The 22,356-nt window shown below is 39.4% G+C and overlaps 1 protein-coding gene and 1 non-coding gene across 4 annotated transcripts; both read left to right on the top strand.

Moving 5' to 3' along the window:
* The first annotated feature begins 315 nt into the window (after nucleotides 1–315).
* On the top strand, nucleotides 316–21,469 carry HAUS6 (HAUS augmin like complex subunit 6). 3 transcript variants are annotated; one of them, XM_030566072.1, is made up of 17 exons: nucleotides 316–682; nucleotides 2,080–2,175; nucleotides 2,977–3,055; nucleotides 4,149–4,281; nucleotides 7,423–7,570; nucleotides 8,739–8,804; nucleotides 8,918–8,969; nucleotides 9,175–9,348; nucleotides 10,396–10,589; nucleotides 11,408–11,537; nucleotides 12,138–12,240; nucleotides 13,445–13,529; nucleotides 14,673–14,745; nucleotides 15,414–15,599; nucleotides 17,807–17,942; nucleotides 18,452–19,498; nucleotides 20,985–21,469. In XM_030566072.1, the coding sequence occupies exons 1-17, from the start codon at nucleotides 573–575 to the stop codon at nucleotides 21,077–21,079; spliced, it is 2,907 nt and encodes a 968-aa protein (XP_030421932.1). In that variant the 5' UTR covers nucleotides 316–572; the 3' UTR covers nucleotides 21,080–21,469. The 3 variants fall into 3 exon arrangements, with proteins under 3 accessions (XP_030421932.1, XP_030421931.1, XP_030421933.1); XM_030566071.1 differs by having other exon boundaries at nucleotides 317–682; nucleotides 20,982–21,469; XM_030566073.1 differs by lacking the exon at nucleotides 316–682 and adding an exon at nucleotides 831–1,538 and having other exon boundaries at nucleotides 20,982–21,469.
* LOC115654131 lies at nucleotides 14,468–14,599 on the top strand. Its single transcript, XR_004001114.1, has one exon.
* Nucleotides 21,470–22,356: the final 887 nt, after the last annotated feature.

The following is a 22,356-nucleotide window of genomic DNA, read 5'->3' as shown; positions in this document are numbered from 1 at the left end:
AAGCCTTTATCCCAAGGACAGGCACGTGTTTAGAAAGCCAGAGCCTTGTTTTTCCCTGCAAGAGTCTCTCTGAGAGCTTCTGATTCACCGCACCGAAGTCGGGGCTCCCCATACTCCTCTGAGGCATCCCCGGCCCCACCCATGGCCAGAACAATAACTTCCCCTAGTAGTTCATAGCCATAGAGACTTCAGTTCCCAGCTGGCAACACGGCTAAGACTACAGCTCCCAGCAGGCCATGCTGTATTCAGGAGGAAGGGAGTGTGCCGCGCTGCACGCTGGGCTTTATACTTCTGCATCTAAGAATTCGGGTAGTGGAGCGTTCTTCCCTACAGCTGCGCGGGAGGATTTGTTTCCAGGCTCTGATTGGTCGGCGGCGGGCGCGCTCTTATGCTGTCACTTCCGCGGCGAAGAACGTTCTGTGCGCTGTGTTTTTTCTTTGGCGGGTTAAACGAAATGGCGGCCGCGTTAGGAGGCGGGAGCAGCGGCGACAGAGGGCCCCGCCGGAGAGAGAAACCCTCGGAGTAGAGACGTACGATTCCTCCGGTCCCGCCCCGCGCTCCCGGCCCTCAGCATGAGCGTCTGGGAGAAGGAGCATCTCTGGCTCTACCTGCTGGCGCTGGGCTTCGAGCCGGGAGCGGGAGCCGCCGCCGGGAAGCTCAGCACCCACCTCAGCCTGGGAGTGTGAGTGCAGGGGGGAGCGGCCCCAGGCCGCGTGTGCGAGCATTTCAGCCGTGAACTCCCCCCCCCCCCAGCAGGGTGCCCACTACTGCGAGCCTGGAGGCTTCCCTGCTAGTGCTGGCAGATTTGGCGGGCGGGCGGGAGGGGGTCAGCGGGCCGCGGGATCGGTTGAGCAGGAGATGCTTTGCTTGGGTCTCTCCTGGCCTGGTCACCTGGGAGCATCACATGCGGCCCCGTCGGGGCTGCGGGGCGCAGGCGCTGCACAGTAGGGTTACCATCTTTCGTTTTTCCAAAAAGACGATGATGGGGGGTTGGAGGAGCTGAAGGGAGTATCTGCGGCGGGGATTCCACAGGAGGTGGAGAACAGTGTCACTCCCTAACACAGTGGCAGGCTGGTGCAAGCCCAGGACGTGTCAGTCAGTGCCTTTCTGCGGGGCCCCCTGCCCAGAGCTGGGTGCCAGGGCCTCAGTGGGCAGCTGTGGATGCTGGGGAGTGACCAGCTAGGAAGCGGACCAATCAAGGTTCTTTCTGAGCTGCAGCGTTTGCGCTGAAAAAAATCTGGCCATTTCCTCTTGTTTGAAAAATCTGCATGGAGGTTGGATCCTCCAAAAAGAGGAACTAGCCAGAAAAACCTTGACATATGGTGACCTGCACAGAACCTGGCTCTTCCCCAGTGAGCCCTGCCCATGACAGATGGTCAAAGGGAGTGGGGCGCCCATCTTGAAGGCAGGGTGGGGTGTGTCAGTTCTAACACAGTGGTTTGGAGAAGACAGTCCCTGACTTGCTGTGGCACCACAGCTCTTTCACCAACCCCACATCTGCCAACATGGAGCTAGCTGTCCCTGCAGTCCCTTCTGTTGTGGGTATCAACCAGTGAAATGTGATGTTATGCATGTTGTTGTTCACTGCTTTGTAGAAAGGCCTTTCACATGGAGCAGTCAGACTTTACAATGCCCTGCACCATATCTCTAGTAAACAAAATGGGCTTTTTATTGGGTTGCTTCTCACTACAAGTAATAGTGTACATGATATTTGTTAGAAAAAAATGAGGTCTGGAAATAACAGCTCTTGCTGTGTGGATTTGACACAATTGGATGCAGTTTATATGGAAACAGTCACTTTGGTAGTGTGTTGGCACTGAACTGACATAACTCTGCTTTCAAGACAGAATAAACTCTTGATGGGCTTCTCTAAATGTTATTAAGGAGACTAAATGCTGCAGATTCTTTCACTGGATTAAAAATTGTTAAAATAATCTGGAAGGGTTCTGCCAAATTTGAAGACCAAAGAATTTGAGGGGTTTTGTAGTCTTAAGTGCATACAAACCTTAAATTAGTTTGTTTGAATGCTTAAATGTCAATTATTTTGGATGTTTTCACTAACTACTTTATATTTCTCAGGAACATGTTTGACAAACCAAACAAGGATGCTTTTCATGTGGTTGCACGCTTCTTGTTTACTAAACTGGATCATCCACGCTCCATAGAGATCTTCCGGTACACACAATTTTTGTGTAATCAATAACAAAGTTCTGTATACACACCCAATAGGAATAATCACTGATGTAGTCTCTGGGATAGAGGTAACTTGTTTGGAGAATGCGTTACAAAAATCACTTACAAAACTACCATCTGTGTAGGTTTCTCACACTTGGATTACAGCTTCTTAATGCATGACAGACAACTGACCTAGCTCAAATTTTTAGGGCAGTAGTCGTAACGTAGACAATTTTGGAGAAATTTTCAGAGATGGCAAAAGGCACATCTCTTCACCCTCTAGCCAGATTTCAAGTATCAGGTTCAAGCCATAAAGCCTCTCAATGAAATAACAAGCATTTTTTTACTATGGGCAAAAGATTTTCTCTAATCTGGTTCTCAGGAAGCCAAACTGTTTTATCAGAAACTTTCTAAAAAAGAATTCCGTCTAAAGCAGACACCTGGCATGAGAAATTTGAGCCCAAACAGCTGGGCAAATTTATAAGCAGTTGGAAATAGGGCCTTATAATAGGAACGGGCAATTTTAAATATAGGTGGCACTACCAGCTCTGTCTATAATGTATTTACTATGAACCCTATAGCAAAAATCTGTGCGTGTGAACTGTTTCACTGCTAGTCATTTTAGAAAACTTCCAAGTACGGTTTGATCATAGTTTGAGTACTGCTACTTCTTTCCTCCCTTACCTTCCTCCTAAAAGGAATCACTACAAACCTTAGTTTTTCAGCTACATATTTAAATAGGTAAATTTAAATTATTTACAAATATACTGAAACTAACTTTTCTTCTTTTGAAATGGAAAGATTTTGTTGCCCTCCAGCAGATAAAAAGGGAGATGCTGAATTCAGGAAGCAATGCTGCGAATGGCTAAAAAAAATTTCTGTAAGTATTGGCAAGAATGAAATGATCACTGCAGGGAGTTCTTGTCTGTTTAGAGTACCGCATATATAGGTAGTGTTTTAGGTTATTAAACAAAGTATCTGCCACCAAAGAATAACTCTAACTTTCCCAAGTACAATATATGTCATAGATTTTTTTAAGACTTATTTGAACTAAAAGTTACAGCATGGTATGGTAAAGCTAAGACTGCAAAGTTGATACATTTGGGCTTCTTGCATGCAAAAAGCTATAGCCTTACACTTAGTTTTCTGTGTATTTCATGCCTCAGACAAACCTAGAGGTGAACAGGCTTTCTTAAGAGGTAAGTTAGGAAGAGTTTTTCAACATAGATATTGTATGTTTCAGTTAATTGCAGCCATCATAGAAGACATTGATATTGAGAGTGCAATTTTACTGATACAAGAAACTTTGCAGCTGTAGAATATTAGTCTGTCCTGGGTAAGGGCAAAGCTGCTAAAGTTTATACAAGCTTCTTGAATTGAAATGATGATCAGGCTCAAAGCAAAATTGGTTCCCTAGCTGTATCCTGGATCTTTCCTCTACATTAGCTTCTGTCTAAATGAGGTTCTGCTAATCATGGCCTTCATGCTTAGAGGGTTTCCAGTATGTCGCAAGATCCTAACCCCTTTCCATAATGGCAAGTTGGGTGAACTCTGTTATGCAAAATCATTGAAGAAAAGGAAAAAGTACAGTGAGCACCTTTGATATGGAAAAGAAACAGTGGCTAAAGTATTTTCTAGAACACTGTAATTGGAGTAGAGTACTTACCTATTAGGGGGTTGGGACAGCAGAGGAAGTCTAACAGGTATCCATAACTAATGCTGACCATATTCTTAAAAACAATTTGTTCCCATCCTGGAGGTGGGGAAGAGGGGATCCAAACTTTCAAATTACCATATCACAACTGTCAGTTCTTTTAACAACACATAGACTGGGTTTGCTTCAAAGTTATGTAGCAGCTAAAGGCCTTTATGCCATTACAATGTCCTTATTTAATTAAATATGTGGTAGTTTTTGCTTTGACAAAATCACTTCTTGGGAGAATTTATTAATAGAACCAATTTCATTTCCTTAGGATGAATGTGGAAACAGCTTTCCTCCGGTTGTAGCCTCACTGTTTCTTTCTCCTGGTGGTCCTAAATTTATTCATTTAATGTACCACTTTGCAAGATATGTAATAGTACAACATATGAAAAAAGATTCTGAAGGTAAGTTTTTGTTGTCTGTGTGTGTGGTTTTTGTTTGTTTGTTATCACTTCATTTATAGTAAGTAACACAGTGTGAAACTGTTTAGGGCTTAGTCTATTATAAAAATCTTAAAAGGGCCTGAGTTGTTAATCCAGATCTTCACAGGAGGTTGGAAGAGAGTGGGTTCAGATCTGGTCTCATTTTAGACCCATTTTCCATTACCAGTAGTATTGCTGCCCCATAGTGTAATAGTTTTGTTTGGAAATTGATTTATCTGATATTATCTTTTCTAGTTCCTAACAAAAAACGCTTGCCTGTATCTTGGTGCTAAAACTTGTGTGTGTTCTTGCTCTGTGTAGTTCTAAAATACTCATCCTCAAAGAAATGGCAGCCATTTAGAGCTCCCCCCCCTTTTTTTTTCTAAATGGAAAACTGGTAATCAGACAGTACAAATCTCCTTAAGTAATAAAGGTGTGTAAGGTTCTACAGGTTGATTTTTATTCATACGATGGAGTGATAAACAATACTTCTGTCTGCATGTTTCAGAATATTCTGTGAACTGAGCTGGTAGTTTGTCTCCAGTTGTCTGAATATCAGTAGCACTCGCTGATACACTTGTTCAGCAGTGAGTCAAGATATGTGCATGAGCATGGAGACTAAACTACTCATTTCACTCTTGCAGCTTGTGTTTAGACAAAGTACACCAGCTTAAATAAAGTGGTCTGGAAACAGGTTTGAGACACAATGACAGCAGCTTAGGGATCTGATGACTGTTCTGTCTTTATGTAGAGAATTTGTCTCCTAGTGTGTACATCAGGTACCTTTTGTAAATACTAAATGCAGTGGTATGGGATGAGACCAGCAAAGCTTTCTTCTGTTTTCAACCACCTCTGGTCCAAGCTGAATGAAACTTGATGAATGAAACTAAGTGAAAACATGACTTCTGAAATATCTTTTGCAAGTGATTCAGAAATCATAATTAAATTCATTCTGATTCCAGTGCAGGTGAGCTGACAACGCATGCAGGTTATAGCATTATACAAGTTGTGTAGGAGCTTAGGAACTGCAGTCTACGCTCTTAGTAGTGTTACCTACTTTTGTATTGTTTCCAGTGTTAAACTTATTTTGCTAATAATGGCTGCAGGAAGGGTCTTGGGAAGACGGCAGAGTTTTATTACGGTCTAATTGGAGACTAGAACAAGCATGTTGTCAGAAATAAGACTAGCCTGCTATTCTTGGTGGTCTGAGTTACTGCTTACTAAAATTCTTTATCATGACACCTGTTTTTAAAATGGGAACTAAAAACACTTAGATGGATGATTGTGATCTCACTGTAGTTTCTTTGGGTAACTCCAGCTCTTAGGAAAAGCTGCCTTAAGTTAAAGGGACACTGTCATCTTTGTTTTTCTATAGCTAAAGTAATTGTTTACTGTAACTGAAAGACCAGCTTTTCATAGCTGGGTTGCTGGGCACACCCGACAGCACTTTGTGCATTTATAGTGGGGTGGTAACACCAGTAGAGTTAAGATGGTCTTGTGGAAAGAATGAGATGAAATTTAAATGTGACTTATACTTAAACTGGCAGGGGGAATTAGTTTCCCTAAAACTAGTTAAATCATTTTCTGAAATTGACTAAGTTGAGTTTCCCTCTGAGCAAACTTAGTCAAACACAACCAAATACCCCTCTGTTATATGCAGGTACTGAAGTGAAGTAGAGGAACCAGTTTCTTCATGCTTTATGAGATTCTGTGTTAGTGTTCCCTAATCTGGGGGTGAGTAGACACCATATTGGTCCAAGAAGGGTAGTGGCATGAAAGTTACGTCTACACAGCAAGCAGAAACCCACAGCAGTGAGTCTCAGAGCCTGGGTCAGCAGACTCAGGATTGCACTACAGTACTAAAAATAGCTGTGTATATGTAGCTTTGGCCCTGAAATGTAGAGAAGGGGTTGGGATTCAAGCCCAAGCCCAAACGTCTACACCAGGGATCTCAAACTCAAATCACCATGAGGGCCACATGAGGACTAGTACATTGGCCAGAGGGCCACATTACTGAAACGTTTTCATACAACAATACAAAAGTATAGTAAAAAATGAAGAGTAATACAGTATGCTATTAAAAGTCAATGTACTAACTTTTAAAAACTGTAATGTGAAGAGGGGTTTAATAAAATATAAACACTCAGTAATGCACCTTAGTCAAATGACAAAACATGCATTTACTTTTAGAATTACTTCAGTTAAAGACCCCCGCAACTGCCTCCGGCCCTGCCCCCATTCCACCCCTTCCATGAGGCCCCGCCTCTTCCCACCCTTCCCCACCCCCATTCCAACTCCTTCCCCAAATCCCTGTCCCAGTCCTGTCTCTTCTCCACCTCCTTTCCTGAGAGCACCACCTCCCCACTCCCTCCCTCCTGGAAAGTCCTAAGTGCCAGGAGGTAAGCGGTGATGGGAGCTTGGTTGCCAGTGGAGTCAGCACCTATGGCAGGCTGCAGGAAATAACTCCCTGTGCTGCACGTGTTTGAGATCCCTGTTCTACACAGCTATTTTTAGTGCTGTAGCATGAGTCCAAGTCTGTAGACCAGGGTTCTGAGACTCGCTGCTGCGGTTTTCTGCTTACCGTGTAAACATGCCCTCTTGTACAGTATGCTGGAAGGGAAAGGTCTATGTCATACTAGTCCTCCTCCTCTGCCCCATTGCAAAAGTGCTCATGCAGCAGCAAGAGAGCAGGCAGGGTCTTAAAATCTGCCTTTCCTTCCCAGCTCCTATAGTGGTCCTTGCTGCAGGGGCACTTTTCCTCTACTCAGCTTGGACAAGCTTGGGCAGGAAAGCTACTGTCTTCTCTGTTCTGATGGCACTCTTCACAGCACATGTGGGTCGGCTCTGTGGAGTCCCCAAGGAGCAATTTCCCCGCTTTCCAGGGAGCGTGTAGTCTTCTGGTAAGATGGTGAGGGAAAAATGCAGAAAGAACAAATGTACCCTGAAGGGGAAAAAGGCAAAGAGAAATGGATAAAAGGACAAGGAGAATAGGAGCCGTCTAAAGAGATGGGAACCTCTGTTTTATATTTTTCATTTAAATTAAATCACCTAAATTAGAAACATGTCTTATTTACCTATAATTTTGAAGGCACATTTTGAACTTTGTTTAACTGATTTATATAGACACCAATATACATTTTCCGGAAGCTGTGAATTCAAGGCCTCATGACTCATATAAGGCAGCAGCAAGATACAGAGTGGCATGTATTAGATTTTTACAGTCTATACAAAGGGAAGATTTTGTAATTCGAGAGTACCAGAGAAAAGCACAGTAAGTAACTCTTGTTGGGGAGGATATTTTTAATTGAATGTCTTCAGAAATATTACTTATTACATGTGTGGCAATATAGATAGACATTTCCAGCTTAAGGTAACATTTTTGCAAATGTCTTGCTTACTAGTATTAAGAACTTCCAGCATTTTTTGCAATTGACAACACTTTGTGCATATAAGTTTCAATTGTTCCTTGTATAGTCTTGCTGTTTTTGTGGACCTTTACACATAACATCAGAGAAACTTTAAACATTAAAATGTGATTATTCATCCACCAAAATGGCTGGAGCACTCTGGGATGGGTATAGAGTAGACTTTAAGTTAATAGTGTACTTAAAGCCACTGCTGTTTAAAACACAACTAGTAATAATGTTGTAGTTATAACAGCTGTTTGACCTCTGAAAGCATATCCCAAACCAATGCACTATCAGTATCATCCTTTAGTTGTCTTACTAAATTATCCTCTTCAGTCTTCACCAGGGGACACACTCAGTTTTTTCCTGCTGGGGAATAATTAACATCCCGACTTCCACTGAGTGATATCTTTTCAAAGCTTCCTCTACTTTATTTTTCCTCTCCCATCAAAAAACTTCAGAATACTTGAAGATCCCATTGTACTTCTGAAAATCAGGCTATGTATAAATGGCAAAACAAAAAATCAAGCTGCTAGGCTCTTGGGTCTTGAAAAGTTTAGCCACTGCAGCTATGTAAATCCCAGTGCTCTGGCTCCTAGTGGATACTAGTCAATTGGAACACGGGTATTTGTAGCCAGACAGTTGAGAAACTATATATTAACATGTAAATTGGCCCTCAGCCATAATTTAAGTACTTGGATAGCTGAGAAACTATATCATTTCTGTAGCTACTGAAAATTGTATTTCAGTGTAATGCAATGGAAGACCGTCAAACTTTCAAGTCTTTGGTAAGATCTTTAGGAAAGATCTTGCACAAAATAACTTGTGTGAGCCTATACATAGTGAACTGTGTAAGGCTTCAGAGCTATCAGGATATTCAGGTTTGGGCTGGAACAGCCTGCAAAGTAAATGGCTATCTTCTTTCCTTCATATTTTCCAATGTCAATGACCATTAGAATTGAGATGTCAGAACAAAAATGAAAGTCTTCAACTTGATATATCAGCTCTGTTTTGCTCATTTGTTTTTTGCAGATTATTGACTAAACAAATAAGAGACCCAAGAGCTGAATGTGCAGAGCTGCACAAACTGCTTCAAAAGTAGGTATTCCGTCCTAACTGTTCTTCAGATTTATGAAGCTAAAGGCAGACTATTGTAAACTTTAATGGTAGTTTCATCATGGCTAACTCAATTATCTATTTTTTTTAACTAGAATGGAGCAAAATAGCCAAAAGCAAACTGACCAAGCAGAGAGAGTTCAAAAGGTGAGGATTTTCTTCTTGATGGCAGATGACTGACTTTATTTTTTTAGTTAACATACCCCTCCACCAATTTCTCCATCTCAGATACTTCTCTCTACTTCAAACATGCTAGTGTTCCTCATTTAACTGTATGCTTTGCTGGTCTTTTAGCCAAGATAGTGTGGCAAACGTTTGAGCCATGACATTTTTTTTTTCCTCCCCCATTAAGGTTCGCTCCAGGTGGGCATCTGTAATGGAAACACTTACATGCTTGGAAAAGGAGAAAGAAGTTGTAGATTCTGTTGTTGATGGTCACGTGGACCAGTATGCTTTAGATGGAACTAATGTCACTATCAGCGTTCCAAGGCTGCTGCTTGACAAAATTGAAAATCAAATGTACAAAGTATGTGATTGTCTGTCTTTAAAGTACCTAATACTTGTCTCTTCATGTTTGTGCTTTTTATTCATAGAACTCCTAGTTGCCTTACAAAAGCGACAAGTGAAATTATCACTTAATGGAGCTGCACTTCTGTTTTGTTATCTGTTATGTGCCCAGAGTAATGCAGCATACTGCTCATAGACCTGCGAACATGCCTTGATTAGTTTTGCATCAGATGCCAAGTATTCTTGCGTAGCTGTAACCTGCCCTACAAACATGCACAGATGCGGGAATGATATCATGTTTGGGTGAAGGAAAGGCCTAGCTTACTTTTGGAAAAAAACATAGGGGGAATTTCTAAGACATACATGAAAAACATGATCTTTCCTCAAACTTTTTTTTTTTTTTTTTTTTTTTTTTTTTTTTTTTTTTTTACGTTTAGAGGAGATGTTGGTCATTGTCAAAATTGAGGAATAAGGAAAAGTAACGAGACAATTGGTTGAGGGCTTATTTTCTTCTACATTCAAATGTGCTTGTAGGTATTGAGGTAAAATGTCTTTCAGTATGGTGTTACAAATATTCTTTATTTGAAGTCCTGTTTCAAGTGTAAACCTCACTAAAACTATTAAATCAATAACTGCACTGCTAATCCCATATTAAAATGAACGCTTAAAACTAACTTTATTTTTTCTGATTACATTTTGCATTTCACTCTGCTTGGACAACAAAACTAGACTGGTCAGACTCGTGCATTGTGTATGTTGTTCAGGTTCATAGAATTGCTGGGTGGTTACCAATGGTGTTTGTTAAAATGTTTTCATTTCATATTAATACTAAGTTAATATATAACCCCTGTAAGCAGCCTTAATTTTCTGGATCTAAACCAAGGTGAGTGTCTCTTAATTTAAAAAAAAAAAAAAAAAAAGACAGATTCATAATCATAATCCATAAGTTTTTTTGTTTTTTTTTTGTATCCGTATACTATATCTCTTCATAGAAAAGGTAGCGGTCTAATAACTGATGTATCTATGTAACTACTAATCGGTTTTCTCTTATTTTCAATATTTGAAGTTGCATATAGGAAATGTATATGAAGCTGGAAAACTCAATCTGTTAACAGTCATTCAATTATTAAATGAAGCATTGAAGATTTTAAGATATGAACGTCAACAAGTTGACCATGAGGCACTAAAACTAGATCTTCAGTACATTGAAGGGAAGACCAAATTTCAGAATAAAATGTTATTGGGTCTGAAGTCCATGAGGTAAAATCTTCAAATTTTTTTCTGAGGTTCTTTATGCTTTATTTTCTTGCACAAGGGAAGCTGTAGTTTCTTGTGTTCCTCTTCCAAAATAACACAACACTTCATATTTTGGCCGTATTTGCTTTACTGAGAGAACGTGCTGACATCAACTCTACTCTTGATAGATATTTTGACTGACAAATTCATTGGTGTTACTTGGGGTTTTACATCTACAGAGGCATCTGCAAACTTCAGCATTTCCCCTCTTCTCTCTTTACGAGCAAGCCAGCTTTGCTCCTGGCTGTGTGAAAATGGAGGCTGGGCATCTTAGTTCAGTAGTGAAGGTTTCTTACTCATTTGATCTTAAATGATAGGTGAGAAATCTATGGTACTGGCTACATTTTAGCATAGTAAACTGAAATTAAGATTTTAAATCTCTTGTATTCACCCTTTAATTATTTTAGGTATTGTGTTCTTTAAAGACTCTAATGACAGTTTTTGGTCAGCGTTGGTATTTTTAGTCTGTGCTTTCTTTGCTAAGCTTGTATTTGCTATGTAAAGCTGGTTTGTAAAAAAGAAACAGGAACTTAAGTGGATGATACTCTAGAACTCTGTGTCTTGTTACATTTCAGTGACTATATATTCACATTACTTGATGATTGTTACAAGATAAACAAAACCAGCACCCAAATATACTTTGTGACAGGACAAATTTGTCCACCTCAAGCCAATTGCAACATACCCAGGGAAAACATCTGATCTCTATCAAAGTCTGCTTTCTATGTAACATGATTTTACTTCCAGTATGGATACTTAAGGTCTTTTTTTTAACGTTGCAGGCACAAACTGAAGCGAGAGGATCACGTGTCCATAGTGGAATCAATTGCTGAAAAACAAAAAGAGTGGGATATGAAGTGGGAAAACTTCCTTGGCCAGTCTCCCTTCAGTTTAATTAAAGATCAGAATCCAGTAAGTAATATGAGCTTTTTAGAGAAGTAGACTATGGCTGTTTTCTGGGGTTGGGAGAGCTGAAGCAGGCTTTCTAACAAATATATAACTGCAGTAGAATCCTTTTAATGCTTCCAGTGTACCAGATATTAAAAATGTTCTAGCCTCTTTGGCCTTTTTAAAATGTGTAGGTGGAAGTTTAGTTCAAAGTAGACATAAGTCCTTTATGATAACCTATCAAAGTTGGTACCCTTATAGGTAATTCAAAGTTGGTCCCTTTAGGTCAGGAGTGAGTCATAGTAGCAAGTCAGTGAGCAAACTTGCATAGCAATTATCTCATGTTAACTCTCTGTAGTTCAAAGAGCACTTAATTTTCAAGTGGCATCTGTCTTTGAGCATAAAATGTACTTTATAAAATTTGACCAGGTAAGTTTTTATTCTGTTTGTTTCCAATGAATGTAAGATAACAGTTTCATAGCATCTGCTAAACACTTGCTTGTAATCTCGCTGTGTGCGGCCTTCAGTTAAAAATATTGTATCACTTTCAGTAGTGTCAAATATTACTGATCTGAAGGCTTTCACAAAAATAACTATTTAATCATTTATTTTTATTTTTAAAAGGTACTTGATTTGTTACCAGCTATGTCTCCTCTTTCTTTTGATCCTGCAACAGAAGAGGCTTATAAAAGCAGTGTCTTCTGTAAATACCCAGCATCAGTTCCAGGTGAGTAAATTGGATAAGGTGTTTGGTCATCCCTAGGGTGTTCCATGGCCTAAAAGGATTCTCTGCTTGCCTTTGATACTCCAGTCCTCAATAGTTCCTTGTCATGGCAGTCTTCTTTCTGACAGATGAGTGCTGAGCACTTATTTGGAGCCTTTCAGTACTGCTCTTTGTGTCTGCCAAAAAATAAGACTTTCTTGTTCATGGAGGAATAAGGAAACTTGGGCTGAGAACCAAGCTCTTATCAGAGGAAAACTGCTAATATGTCTAAAACCTGGATTTCAGTGCCACTTTCATCTTACTAATGCATGGGGAGCATTTAAAGTATATTGTCTCTTGCAATTGTCATGGGCCTTGTTTCTCCCCCATGTAGTCAACATTCATTTAAAAAAAAAAAAAAAAAAAGTAAAACCCTTATGGGTCTAGTTAATAGATTTCTAACTACAATAACTTAAACCTGTTTCTAGTAGAAACATTCATTCCTAGGCAGGATGGTAACACTACAAAAACCCAAGGAAGTCTCAGAATGCTGATGACACTTCCATAGCATGTATGTTTGCCTTGGCTTTCTTGCATACAGATTCCCTGCTGGAAGTTCTTTTAATTTGCAGTTTTTAATAATTCTAGAGAACCATCCTGGTTATTAACTCTGCCTTTGTGATCTGTCTGTTGCATTAGCAAAATGTGGTTTTTAAGTTGGTTAAAATTGTGTTCACTAACATCCATTTCTACAAAGAGCTGCCTGCATATTAACTGTAGCTAACTCCTAGAGCTTAATTTAGAATATATTGGCATTATAAATGTAGTGATATAGTAAGAGTTTCTTGTTGTTGAAGTGGCATTATCTTTGACTTAATTTAAAAAAACCCCTATCACTTGGGTTGAATTTTTATGCCTGCAATGAATCAAAATACTGAATTTCTGTTAATTGAAGAGCCCTTGTACTAAACTGTGTGTGTGTTTGCTGTTGTTTCATATCTGCACACTTTTCTGCCCACTAACTTCATGTCGTGACACATTTTCTGGTATTGGCAAATCACTGTAGAGTACATAAGGGTTTTGTTAAACTGGCATTTTGAATAGCCTTTTGAACTTGCTGCTTATAGCACTCCCAGATCTAAAATTGTTGTCACCTCTGGTCCTCTATAATCAAAGAAAACAGACCAGGCAAAAAGTGGTAACAAATCTCTTCCATTCTCTCTTCTAGATACGCCAAAAAAGGATTGTCAAGCAAATGATAAGAAAGAGGATGCAGCATTTGAAAGTATAATGGACACAACACCTACAGGAAGGTATGATTAAAAAACTATCTTGGGCCATTTAATACGTGAGTAAAAGAGGTCAACCGGTGCAGATGGTTACTTTCCTCATTTAAGATACTTCCTCTAAACACTTCCTTCTATGAAGCTTTTACATAATCCCTACAAAGGGATACTATATAACTATCCCTATTTTGAGGGTCCCAAGTTGCATGGCAGCTGTTTACTCTAAGAGGTTCTCTATGGCATTTTAGAAGGTTGTATTTTTCATGGATCCACATAAGGACTCCTACAAACACCTGAAAGCTGTTATGTTTGAAAAAATGAAGGGAGTAAAAATTTCAACAAATTTTGACTAGTTCTCTCATTCCTAGAAATCAGATCACTTCATATCTGCATCTGAGTTCTCTTTAGATTATCAAAGCAGTTAAAGCTAAACTTGTGTTATACTGAGCAACTTGATGTAATTCTCTGAAAATTCCAAGAAACTAAATATGTAACATTGATGAATACCTATGTTATAAAAGGTGGTAAAACAGGTAGAAATATTACTATACATAATTACTTGCTTCCTAGTGAGTGAACTGAATTTTAATAGCATAGTTTTTAAAAGAGAAATAGGTAAAATTACTTGGAAGCAGTGATGGTATTTAGTTTAGCTTTCTTCTGCTTTGCCCATCGGAGCTGGCTTAAATTTGTACTAGTAGCCAAGTATCTGACTTCATAAAACACCTAAAACACAATTCAAATCCACAACCACCAAAAGGCTTACAGACAGGTTACTTAACACTTGAAGAATACATACTTTCATGTGGTATGACAAGTGAACTGAAATACTTAGATACTTAAAATGGTGCCTTTATCCTTCAACCATTTGCTGTAGAACTCAAGTTGATCTCAATTTCCCAATACAAGTAATACACTTCTCTTTAGAAGTGTGTGGGGGGGAGGGGTTCATATTTATTACTGCTTGGGAGACTGATACACAAATAGGGCTAAAATTCGCTCTAATTGTCACAAGTCCCTCCCTATAGTAAAACTGCCTTCTGATGACCGGGATGAACTGAGGGAAATCATAACGGACAGATACGGGGCAGACAATATACTGAGCTTCATAAGACTTACATGCAGCGTGTTTGGTTTAGTTTCAATAACTGAAATCTTGTCTGTTTTTAGGATGCTCTCACACTTGCAGTCAGCTAGACAGAGCTTTCTCACAGCTGAACCCAGCAGTATAGTACTTGAAAAGGTCGGTTTTTAATAGCTTAAATTGTCTTTGGAAAAAAATTAAACACTTGAGAAGTTTATATTCTGTCTGCATTAAGAGATTGCAAGGCTAACTTGGAATACTTTCCTGGGTCCTGCTGGTAGATTGAAAATGGTTATGATGTTGGCAGAGCCATCTACCAGAGGATTCCCCAGCCATTGGGAAAATTGCCAGGCTGCATAGCACCTGTGATAAGTTTCCAAACCTGACTCTCAGCATAGGAAGTGTCTGTACTACACCATTAATATCTGGTTATTGAAACAGCTCCTTATGGGGACTGTGAAGTGGCAGCACAACTTGAGCACCATCCATAGGGACAATCTTAAATTATGCTTTGGGGTTTGCATGGTGGTCCCAGGTTGAGGAATGTAAGTATGGTCTAAAAAGCACTTTTGCTGCATCTTGGCTGCACTGGGCACAGAAAGGGCAAACCCAAGGGCTTGCAGTTATCTATATGCAATGCTTTACCTATGTAGGCTTGCTTTGTGTCTACTTGAAATCTGACTGGAACAAATGTTTTTCAGTGTTTGATTTACTGTTTGATTAAACTAATGCTGACAGTACAGGTGCTGTGCAGTTTAGTATGGTAGTTTCTTCAGGTTGTACATTTTCACAATAGAAGACTTAAAAACTTTTTTATATTCCTTTAGGATGTACATACTACACCTCCAAAAAGGAAGGAACAATCTGTTTCTCAAAAAATCTTAAAATATACAGTGCACAAACCTAGACCAATAGAAGCTTGGAAGAACGGAGATACTCATGTACTCCAATCACCAATTGCAGTTAAAAGAGAAGACCCCATTAAGAAAGCACAAGAGCAACTGGCAGAAGAGGTTAGGAGAGGCTTTACTTCTTAATTACACTTCATTCACTAATCCTGATCTTCTAAAGATAATTTGATCTTGGTACTCATTTGTTTATGATAACGGTTCTTATTTAATTGTAGCTGTCTAAGCTTTCTTTTCAGTCCCTTTAAGAAGAAAAGGATGAAGGCTATAATTTAAAAGTACACTTTGCTCAAATACAGTATTATCAGTAGCTACCGGTGTGGTGCTCTGCACTTGTTCAATGATAACAGTCGGCTGTGTACGTGTTCCCTCTGTGTGCTGCCCTGGCTCTGTGCAGATAGCTGACGCAGCAAACCCTGACAGAACCCCCAAAGACCACAGACTCTAGTAAGGTACAAAGGAACCCAAGCCAGGTTTATTGTCAAACGAAGCACAGTAATAGTTTCCTATAGACTCTATAGGACATACTACAAATATGTGCCCCCTGGCAAGGGACACAGCTCAGTCAGTGGCGGGACACTTCACTGCCCCCTAGGCTGGACAAAGATGCACACTCCGGGACCTACTTTTATACAGTTACAGGACTGATTACTCATCCCTACTGATGTATTGAGGTACAGCCCCTTGGCTCATTAGGGTGCTGTCTCCTCCTTTGATCATGTTGTTCTAGACAAACAGAGCTATCCATCATGCTGTCCTGTACTTAAGATGCACATGCCTGTTCCTTGTTATGTCTGTGGAGTGTCCTGATGTCATCTTGGCACAAGTTCCTTTTCTCGCCACTTCTTTGAGGTGAGGCCTGCCTCTGGCTCACAGCCCAGCATTTGCTTAGCAATGCCTGGAAGTACTTTGGTTCAGGCTTCATGCCTTAGACTGGGCCTCTGACACAATAGGTTATTTTTCAGGGCCTCATCTTACTACATACAGTACAATAGAATACTCTTAATTGGAATATCCTAGTGGGTGATGGCCTTTCTGATTTACCAGAAGAAAGGTAATGCTGCTGTGCATGAATCTATAAAGCCCATAATATTACTGGAGAGTATTTACAGTGCTTGGATATTTCTAAGGCATCTCACTTCTGTATTTGTATTAGATTTCTGTAAATAGGCCTACTTCCACTGGGCGGGGGTCTAAGCCTGTCCCTCTGTTGTATCTACTGCTGACACTGTGCAATAAATAGAATAATAGTCAAGTATATGTAGCTGTTGTTGATGGAACAAACTAATAGCTCAGAAGAGGGAGGGTAGAAAGTTTGAATTCCTTTTCTATATGACACAAATATAGAAGGGACTGAAAGCTATTGAGGCAACAAACTATTAGAGCCAGTATAAGATTCATGAAAGCGTACCAACTAAACTGTGCTGTTAATCAAAGATTACTTGTTCTTATTAAGCAGCTGTCGTTGATCTTCCTTGAGAGACACATGATTAAGCATACCCTAGGTGACATAGAGCTTACTGTACTATTCATGTATTTTTTTATATGCTTGATAGAGTTGATGATTTTCCTTTATTTCATTTACTGAAAGCTTTCTGCAAATTACAAAACTGATCTTAGGTCTATAACTAGTACATATTTTGGCATTTAGCTATAGCATCTGAATATTGTTGGACAAACATTTGGACATGGCAGATGTGTGCAGGCACTTTGTCCTTCGAAGGGAATTTTTGTTACAAGAACCTCAAAGTTGTGCTATATAGTGAGATAAAGACTAAGTGTCTTCATCCCTGAAATGGTGTAGTTATTTGTCAACTGCACTCAAGAATATTTGTTCATTAATAAAATATTGACATCCTAAGTGATGTGATTTTTCCCATAATTGTACAGATTGGACCTGTCGAAATGAAGGCTTAATACTTCTCTTAAATGCCTTTCTTCCAGGACTCTCAATTCCTGGTTAATAATTAATCTCACTTCTTTGTGTCTCGGGGAATCTTGTCTCCATTTTAAAGAAAGATAGGTGAACTAAAGCATGGGCTGAAACAAGTTAGTGGTAAATTAGAGAATAGAATGCAGAATTTGATTTCCAGTCTCGTATTCTGACCAGGAAGCTTTCTGTTCTTTTTCACACTTCCTCACTTTAAAAGGCACATTTTCCATAATTGTGTACACACACATTTAAACAAGAGTTGTGGAACTGCTAAAGCTCTGGAGTGGGTGGACAGAATGGGATTCATTCGGTGCTATTATTGGCAGGAACAAAAGTTATCTTCCTCAAGAGTTTCCATTCTCTAAACTTCCTCCTACAGGTTGCAGATGTAGTGGTGTCAGAATCGACTCAGGGTGATGGTGGAAAAGGAATGGAGTTAGATGACCTAATTGGCTCATTGGCTTCTAACCCTTTCTTAACAAGGAAACAGATCCCACGAACTCCAGAAAATCTGAGTAAGTTCCGTTTTCATAACGTAGAGTAGTTAAACAGAAATTCACTGAAGTTTAATAGAGATGGTGCCATGTTAAAGGACAGCCCCACTCCCACCCCTCCAAACACTGCTCAATCACAATGGCTTTAACTCCTAACAGTTGTCTTCAGGATGACATACCTATTATCTGTAACACAACATAGTACCTGTAGCAAAATGAACATAGTATTGCTAAGGCAACATAGAGCAGTGTTTCTCAGTGACGGGTGCACAGACCAGCACCAGTCCCAGAGATCTCCTTGACACAGTTTAGGAAGGCAATACGTGGTCTCTGGTATCTAAAAGGTAGAGAAACACTGGTATAGAACTCCTGTGCCATCACCTCTGTGCTGTCGGCATTCAGGGCATGGGTGGGGAAACATCAGTAGTTTCAAAGGTAGCATGTTTACACTTTTATAAAAGTAGAAAAATAGGTGGCTAAACAATAGGGAATTGCCCTTAAGTATGTTCTTAATTTTGTTTCAATCTTAGTTACTGAAATTAGAAGCTCATGGAGAAAAGCTATTCAAACTGAAGATCCTTCAGATATAGAGTTGGCTCAGACTGAAATGGTGACAAAAGAAGCTCCATTGGATCTAGAGTCTGCAATATGTAGCCGAAGAGATTCTAGTATGGCCTGCTTTATGTCTTCATCTCACATGTCTGACCTTAATGTTTCTAACTTACTAGAAAGGAAATCTGCAGTAAGCTGGATGACACCTGCACCTAAAAAGCAGGTAGTGGTTAGTCATGTCAGTGAATCGCCAACACAGATACCAGCTACAAGAATGCCAGATAACGAAAGATCCTGGGAGCTTGGATCAAAGCATACTGTTTCAAGTAAAAGTCTCACAGAAAACCTAGAAGAATCTATCTTTCCAACTGTAGATAAGAGCATGAATCCTCTAGATAATAGTGCAGAGAGAGATATTAAAACAGATGCTCTATCACCTTTTTTTTGTCAGAATTCTTCAGTGCATACAACTCTGTCATGGGATGCTTCTCAAATGGTAAGTAGTACTAGTTCTGACAGTAATGAAGTTATCCAGTTTGGAATACTACATGAGACTCTTCCAGAGGAACTTGGCAACATAAGTCTTAATAGCTCTGAAAGTTTAGAGACTGATGATGAAATTGAGTGTAACTCAAGGGATAACAAGTCCTTAGAAAACATAGTGAAAAATGAATGGGCTGCTCAAGAATGCAAACAGGATTTACAATCTATTCGCAACAGATATGAAGCATTGAAAAAGACAGTTTTCAGAAATGAGGAAGATTCATTTCAGTCACCTAGAAAACAATTTCTGAGGCACAGATCAGAGAGGAACCTTATTCCAGGATGCAAAGAAACAAAAGAAGTATTTAGTCCTCTAGGAAAACTCTATGCATTGGATGCAGAGTATATCAAGACACCTTCACATATGTCTGTTTTTGAAAGAAGGCACACTCTTTCTCCACTGATTGCATTTTCTCCAGTTCAAGAGAGACTAAGGTCAATGACACAAAAGAAACCTGGAGACTTCCTGCATAACTTGAAGGGTAAGCTCGTGTTTATGCTTTTGACAGGATTGTGCCATATGTGTACATGTGGAACTCTTCACTTTTGGGTTTCCTAGACATAATCTGACAACTTGGCTTCTGCTTTAGGAGTTAGGGGGAAGAAGGGAATCACCAAGGTAGTGGATTGTTGCCACAATTACCGCTACTGTCATTTTCCCTGGAAGGAGCAATGTAGATAAATATAAAAAATATGAGATCATGTAAGGAGTGAGAAAGATGCAGATCTGGTCTTTGGGTTATGTGCACTTTCTGATGTCTTAGTCTTTTCGGCAGTGGAGCAGAGGGAGCCTATTAAACTTTTTAAAAAGTGTATATTCAGGACAGTCATCCTCTAATATACTAGTTTCTAAAGATTTCACACATGCAGAGTTTTCCTTTCTTGAAAAATGACACTTCTCCCTAGAGGTGGGTGATTAAATTGATAAAGTCCATATCTTGCAAGTTACATTTTCCAAATATGGAACTATGGGAGTCTTTTTTCCAGACAATAGACAGCAAAATATGAGACACACCTAGGTAATACTTACACTAATGAAACACAGTAGCTTTCCACACCAGAAACAGAAATACAGTGGCACTAGGCAGTTACTGGTACACCTGTAAGCATCAGTCAGTATACTTGAGTAATTAGCATGACAGGAATTAGCTTTGTAAGTGCACTTGCATTTTATGTGGCCCTTATTCAACTGTCAGTCCACAGTAAGTATCCAGGACACTTTTTCACTTAAATGTCAAATGGAAAAGTGGATAAATTGAATTTAACAGGTTAATCTTAAAAGGACAATGACAGACTAGAAGATTGCAGTGCACTCTATGGGGCTGCATCCTGCAATTATCAAGAAACTGAAGATAGTAATGAATGTAACTGCTTGGTTAAGTGGTCCTCCATAAATTGTACTTGCTGTCGGTTAACTTATAAACAGCTTAGATGACACCTGAAAGCTAAATGTCCTAAATGGTTTGGGACCGGATTGCTTATTACAAATACAGGCAATGCCATGGAAGGAAATTAAGCAGATGCTTAAACTAGTTCTCCCTTGCCCTGCTTGCTGGGAGCTCTGAGTAATCTACATTCAGTAATGTTCTCATTTATTGGAAGTGACTTAAACATCATCACTCCTGTAGTCCGCATTTGATAAGCCTTTTCTCCCTCAGCAGCAGCGGGTAGTTAATATATATTGCTACATAACTGATGCTTTTACATATACTAAGCACCAATAACACTTTAAATTGGTTGCTTACAGGTTGTATTTCCAGTGTTGGTGTACCCCAGAATCCTCTCTAGTTATTAGTTGCAGCTTCTTTGGTTGTGCAGATATGGGAATTTTTCCTTTCCCTGATTTGGAGCAATGACATCTGTAGGAAGTGTCCCAAAACACTACAGTGTTTTTTCCTAAGGGTATCTGGTATGTCAAATTTTTTTAATACTATACATTTATATAACAATACATTCTTTTTCTAGAAGAAGAGAATTTGAAGGAGAAGCTGGATGCAAAAGAATCATCATCTGATATAAAGACACGTAAAGATGAAGCAGTTTCACACTTAATAGAATTATGATGCACTTGGATATGTAATGCTTGTGTACTAAACAAATTAGACTTATAATTTAAAATGCTATTTGTAATTCACATTTTTCAAACTCATTCTTCCATTTCAGACAGAAATTCTGCCAATACATCCATTTAAATGCTTATTTTAACTAACCAGGGAAGAAATTTCCTTAGTGTACAATGTCCATTAAGGCTGAATTCTTTCTTTGGTCATTGATCAGAGGGACTTATAGTCAGATGTGTGGAATCAAACATTTTGTTGGATTGTGTGGTTAAGTCATGCACACTGAAACTCCTGAGTCTGACACGACTTCCTAAAACAGTTCACATTTTAATTTGAAGTATTTTAAAAAAAAAAAAAAAGTCAAGGACCCTGTTGAAAAATGACATTTAACCACATGCATTATAAGAAATATCAAGGATATCATCCTCTCAATTTTCGAAGTCTAGCAAAATTGGAACTTTAATTACCACACAAATTGTGAAGGGATTTTGTAGGAGAAAAAGGATGGATTCTTGTAAAGGCCTCCTCTCCCCAGTTCCCTGTTTGCCTCCCAATCTGACCTGTCAGATTTATTTTATGGAGGCCCTTTTTCTGCCACCAGCTCTGGTGCCCTAACTCCACAGCAGCATGGTTCCACTGGTAGTACCCTTGGTTGGTTATAGCATTGTCAGGAGAAATGATGGGGCTGTTCAGAAAAGTCCTGGAGACCTTTCCAGGTTGGATACCTGGGACTGAAAAGGGATATATTTGTATCCATCCTGCCCTGCCCATTGTAAGCAACTGAAAACTTCTGTGTATTCAGATCAAGGTGGGGGTATGATTTAGCCTAATATATTGACTGGCAAGGGAAGAGAATCAATTTGGTAAGATGGAGCACTGATGGTCTATGGCCTCACTACTCACCTTCCATAAACAAACCTCTTGACTTAAAATTCTGGGGACCAGTGACTGTTCAAGTAGAACTAAAGGTAAAGTGAGGAAAGATTTAGGGAGAGGGGAGTCAAGTGGAAGAAAGGCACATGAAGAGTAGGTCAAAAGAGTGCTCCCAAACACTGTAACTAAGCCCACTAACAAGACCAATTAGAAATCCACTTGTGTGTTTAAAGTAATTTAGGATTTTTGTTTAACTTTAGATTTCATGTTTGACTTTGTCTTGTGTTTATTTAAACTTTTGTTTTTTAAATAGTTTATTAAAATGAAAAACAGTTTTCAATCTTGTTGCAGAAATATTTAATTTTATAAACTTCATCCTGCAAACCCAGTCTAAGATTTGTCTACTT

This window comes from Gopherus evgoodei, chromosome 6, assembly GCF_007399415.2.
Source record: "Gopherus evgoodei ecotype Sinaloan lineage chromosome 6, rGopEvg1_v1.p, whole genome shotgun sequence".
Lineage (NCBI taxonomy): Eukaryota > Metazoa > Chordata > Testudines > Testudinidae > Gopherus > Gopherus evgoodei.
The sequence above is the reverse complement of the archived record's forward strand: the minus strand, read 5'-3'. Positions and strand labels throughout refer to the sequence as shown.

Coding starts and splice junctions, on each gene's coding strand:
- HAUS6 (XM_030566071.1), top strand. CDS start 573: ATGAGCGTCTGGGAGAAGGAGCATCTCTGGCTCTACCTGCTGGCGCTG. Junction 8,805..8,917: donor CTGCACAAACTGCTTCAAAA/GTAGGTATTCCG, acceptor TTTTTTAACTAG/AATGGAGCAAAATAGCCAAA. Junction 19,499..20,981: donor CTTCCTGCATAACTTGAAGG/GTAAGCTCGTGT, acceptor TTCTTTTTCTAG/AAGAAGAGAATTTGAAGGAG.